Genomic DNA, 4530 nt, shown 5'->3' with positions numbered 1-4530 from the left:
GGGGGTCGGGTGGAGTTGCCGGCCGGGCAGCGAACCACAATTATGCCTGTGAAGCCCTTGACACAGTGAGCTACGCACTGCAAAAGGGAAGGAGGAGTTTCGCATGCAGTGCATATAGCTGGATCCTCTTCCGCGCTCAGCTAGGCGAGAGCCGAGCATGGCGTGATGAAAAATTTGATCTCTAGCCAATCACCTCGTATGTATGGATCCGTGTCAGGACGCAGATTCAAGCATGCAGCCAATCGGATTCCCCCACACCAAATCATTTGAGAGAAGTCTGCTTGGCAATGTTTTCCTTCCTGCACAAGTTCTTTCAGTGATATATGCCAGGGATGAGAGCTATGCAGAATGAATGGAATAGGATATGTCCATTAAATAATAAACATTTAATTAAAGTAGAACTATGAGGAGTGATTTTCACTTCACCTCGGAGTTCTAGCCGACGTCTGACAAACTGTCACGCGTACTCTCAATAGATCGGGAAGTGAGCGAACACATACCGTCGCTCGCTCACTTCTCGATCATGTGCCTGCAGAGAGCCGTGACCGTCACTCGTGGCTCCCTGCAGGGACTCCCCCCCCTCCTCCCCCAGGGCTGACTGGCAGAACGGACGGAGAGGGGCGCACACAGCTGGCTCTGCCTCTAGCTAGGCAGAGCCAGCTGTCAATCACGCAGCTGGGTGGATCTCGACAGTAATGTCGGGATCCGTCCTGGCTGCGGCCGTCTCAGTATACCACTGAGCTTTGGGCCACGGGAGGACGCTAGTCTATGTCCTCCCATGACGCTTAGGAGAAGTATGGGGAAAAGCACTGACCCCATAGTTCTTCTTTAAACTAATAGTTAGATACATACTTAATAATTACATTGAAAAATAGGATTTTTGTACTCACCGTAAAATCCTCTCTCTCCCCATTCATTGAAGGACACAGGGCAACAGATCATAGATCCTGTACTGTAGGGTATATCGCCACCTGCAGGAGAAGGACGCTATGCACACAAAAGACAAAGACAGCCTAGGGACAGGAGGAGCAACATGTGTAACCGCCTGAACAAAAAAGGAGCGAACTAAGGCGTTAGATGCCAAGGCCACTAGAAAAAGCACAGGCAATGAAGAAATTTGGCCCTTCACCGTGCTCAAGGCCAACCCTTGAGCCACACCGAGCTGCAAAAATGCAAGAATTCTGCTGATTGAGTCTAGACGCCAGAAGGTCCACATCTGGCAACCCCCAGCAAAGACAAAGCTGATGAAAAATGTCCGGGTGTAGGGACCATACTCCCGGGTCCACCGACTGGTACCTGAGGCAGTCGGCCTGCTAATTGTCTACCCCGGAATGTAAACCGCCGAGAGGGCCAGAACCTGACTCCCCGCCCAGGAGAGGATCCCGGACACCTCTCGACTTGCAGCTATGCTTTTGGAGCTTTTGGTGGTTGATGTATGCCACCGCGGTGTCGTAGTCCAACTGGACCCGAACCGACAGACCCCGAAGGCGTGTCGTCCAATGGAGAGATAGGCGAATCGCCCGAAGTTCCAATACATTTATCGATCCCCCGGTCCAGGGACAAGGGGGCATGTCCCACTGTAACAGGCTGTCCCAGGCTGAAGAGTCCTGGTGTGGTGCTGTGCAAAGAGCACCGCCTCGAAGGAGGCCACCATAAGGCCCAGGACCTGCATGCAAAAGCGAAAGGACGACTACTGGAACGGAGTTTCAGGAGCTAGTCCTGAGGAAGAAAAAAATAAATAAATCATGCCACAACAGTGTCCAGAACCAGGCCCTCCAGTCGCGGGGAAGGCACCAGACAAGACTTCTGGAAGTTCAGGATCCACCCGAACTCCCCCAAGGACCGCACAGTGACCTCCAGAGCAGTCACCAGAGAAGAGTGTGACAGTGCCCGCGGAAGATCGTCCCGATACCCCACGATCGAGATCCCCCAGCAACGCAACAGCGCCAGAACGCCCGCGGGGCCAACACCAGGCCGAAAGGCAGCGCCATGAACTGGAAGTGCTTTTCCCCCCACCGCAAAACGAAGATAATCGCTGATGACACAAATGGGCACATGAAGGTAGGCATCTTTGATGTCGACAGAGGCCAGCAGATCCCCCTGACGGAGATACGCCACTACGGACCTGATAGAATCCATCCGAAACCGACGGACCCGCACAAAAGTGTTCAAAACGTTTGAGACCCAGGATGGGCCGAACCCCCTCTTTCTTGGGCACGGTAAACAGGTCGGAAAAAAAAACCCCAAATCTTTCCGAGGACGGAACGGGCACAATCACCCCCTGGAACAAGAGGTCCGCCACCGCGCGGTGAAGATCCGCCAATCGTGGAGGGGAAAGCCCTGTGTTGGACTGGAAAAACCTGTTCCTGGGATAGGACAGAAATTCGATCTGGTAACCCGAAGAAAACCAAACCCCGCACCCGCGTGTCGGAGACGTGAGCCACCCAAAAATCCGCAAAAGGCCGAAGGCACCCCCCAACCTGGGACCCAGAGCTACATGTGGACAAGGGCTTGCTGGCGGGCTTGGCAGACTTAGGCTGCCAGGGGTGCTCGGCAGTCTGGGAGGAAGTTTGGAAAACTTACCGCCCTTCTCTGAGGGCGGCGAAAAAGCCATTTGTGAGCAGAAAAGGAGGGACCAGGCTTCTGCCGCTGTTCCTTCTTCTGCGTCTGAGGTAGGAAGCCACTCTTACTCCCCCGTCAATCCTTAATCTCATCTAAGGAAGTACCTATAAATGGTCCCCCGGTAAAGGGAAGCTCCGTCAGAACTTTCTTGGAAGCCTGGTCAGCCGGCCAGCACTTGAGCCAAAGCAACCGGCGAAGCGTAACCGCCGACACCGACAGTGTCGACACCAGGGGTGCCGCATCCAGGGCACAGTTGCAGACATACCGAAGGCCCTGCACCAATTTTTCCGCCAATTCCACATAAGCGGGAGAAACATTTACCTCCGCAAGCCCCTGATGCAACATCTTTGCCCATACTATCAGAGTCTTGGAGACCAATGCAGAAGCCAGAACCGGGCGCATCAGGGCCCCTGAGTACATACTCCACAAGACCACCTCCGCTGTCCTATCGGTGGGGTCCCGAAAGGACGGGGGAGTCCTCCACCGGGATAACCGCAGCCTTGTTCAGGCGAGAAACCGGGGGGTCCACCGCAAGGGGGGGGGGGGGAACGTCGATTTAGCCAAAAAGGCCTCCTCAAAAGGAAAGCGAACAGAGAAACATCTCGGAACTGCGAATGATGTTGCAGGTTGCTTCCACTCTTTAGAAATGAAATAATTGAAAAAGGGGATGTAGGGAACACCCTAGCGTAACGCCTACCCTTAGGTGTCCCGAACTGAACTGGTGGCAATGCGGAAGAACCAGAAGTGTTTTTGGTGCATTGTCCGGGAAACGAAACCGGGTCAACTGCTTGGAAGGCAGCTATGCTTACCACTATAACAACACCAACGCTCCTTAAGTTTGAGGTTCTTCCTAACTGCCCGCATCAGCGTCGAGACCAATTCACGCTCCTGACCCAGGAGCGGTAGCCGCCGACTCGTCCTCAGTGCCCGACTCCGGTTGGGAGGAACCCCCCAGGAATAGGGCGAGGGGACACCGTGGAAAGCTCCCCTTCCTCCTCGGACTCCCCTGACAGGGCAGGGGAAGGCAACAGCAGAGTAAGTTTCTTAGGGGGCTTCTGCTTCAGTGCACGTTCAATTCGCATCACAAAGCCATCATTGGCAGAAGAAAAAAAAAACTTAAAAGGGACACCGCATTACTGCCCAAAACCCACCAAGGTCAAGAGCGCCTGCGAGAGAGGCGCCGACGTACAGGCCGCACAAAAAGGGGGGAATCAGAGGAATCAGCAGAAAGCAGCCCACAGCCCTCGCAAGGTATCGTGGGCGATGCGTTCCATGATACCTCGTGCACACCTCCCCACTGCCTCAGGAACAGGAGACTGTCACAGGCAGAGAGAGGGACCCCAGCAGTACTCACGACCCCCGCGTCTGAAACACCACAGCAGAGCGATTCGGAGCAGAGCTGTACACGTCTGGTCTGCAGACAGCCATGCTGAGGAAAGGAACGCCCCTTCCGCCCGTCCAAGCTAGGCCAGGTACCAGAGCTCCCTACAGGAAGTGACAGTGGCTGAATAGGGCGCCTGCCCTCAACGGAAATGGCGGCCGCGAACCCTCCGTAGGCTGCAACTCAGGCCGGGGGCTCAATTTTCAGACGTGGCCAAATTTAACCTCAGATATCCCCAGGACTCCTTGTGAAATAAACGAACAAGGATTGATCCTTCTAGCACAATAACAACCTGTGAAAGCTTAATCTGACCAAACAATGGGAAATCCAACAGAGGAACAATATCAATCTCTTTCCATAACCAAACTGGGAGTGTTCGTCCACAAATTAAGATCAGTAGCAGCTAAGAGCTGCTTGTTGCCTAGAAAAAAGTCCCTTCCATCCACACATGCAATGAGATTGGGATCAACATCTGTGATCTCCAGTCTTAAAAAAAAAAAAAAAAAAAAAAAAAAAAAAAAAAGTAC

General features: G+C 53.6%; 1 protein-coding gene across 4 annotated transcripts in view; it reads right to left on the bottom strand.

Annotated features, from left to right (window-relative positions):
- Nucleotides 1–4530, bottom strand: part of MBD3 (methyl-CpG binding domain protein 3) — a 47599-nt gene that overhangs the window by 12182 nt on the left and 30887 nt on the right. Inside the window, exon 3 of one of the 4 annotated variants that reach the window (XM_018563729.1) lies at nucleotides 3428–3468. The exons of the other annotated variants lie outside the window; for them this stretch is intronic. Coding sequence (XP_018419231.1) covers nucleotides 3428–3468 — 41 coding nt within the window. The remainder of the gene's footprint in view (nucleotides 1–3427; nucleotides 3469–4530) is intronic. 4 annotated transcript variants of the gene reach the window in all.

Source organism: Nanorana parkeri, unplaced genomic scaffold (assembly GCF_000935625.1).
Source record: "Nanorana parkeri isolate BGI_ZX_2015 unplaced genomic scaffold, ASM93562v1 scaffold690, whole genome shotgun sequence".
In the NCBI taxonomy this organism is placed as follows: domain Eukaryota; kingdom Metazoa; phylum Chordata; class Amphibia; order Anura; family Dicroglossidae; genus Nanorana; species Nanorana parkeri.
Note: the sequence above shows the minus strand (reverse complement) of the source record. Positions and strands in the feature narration are given on the sequence as shown.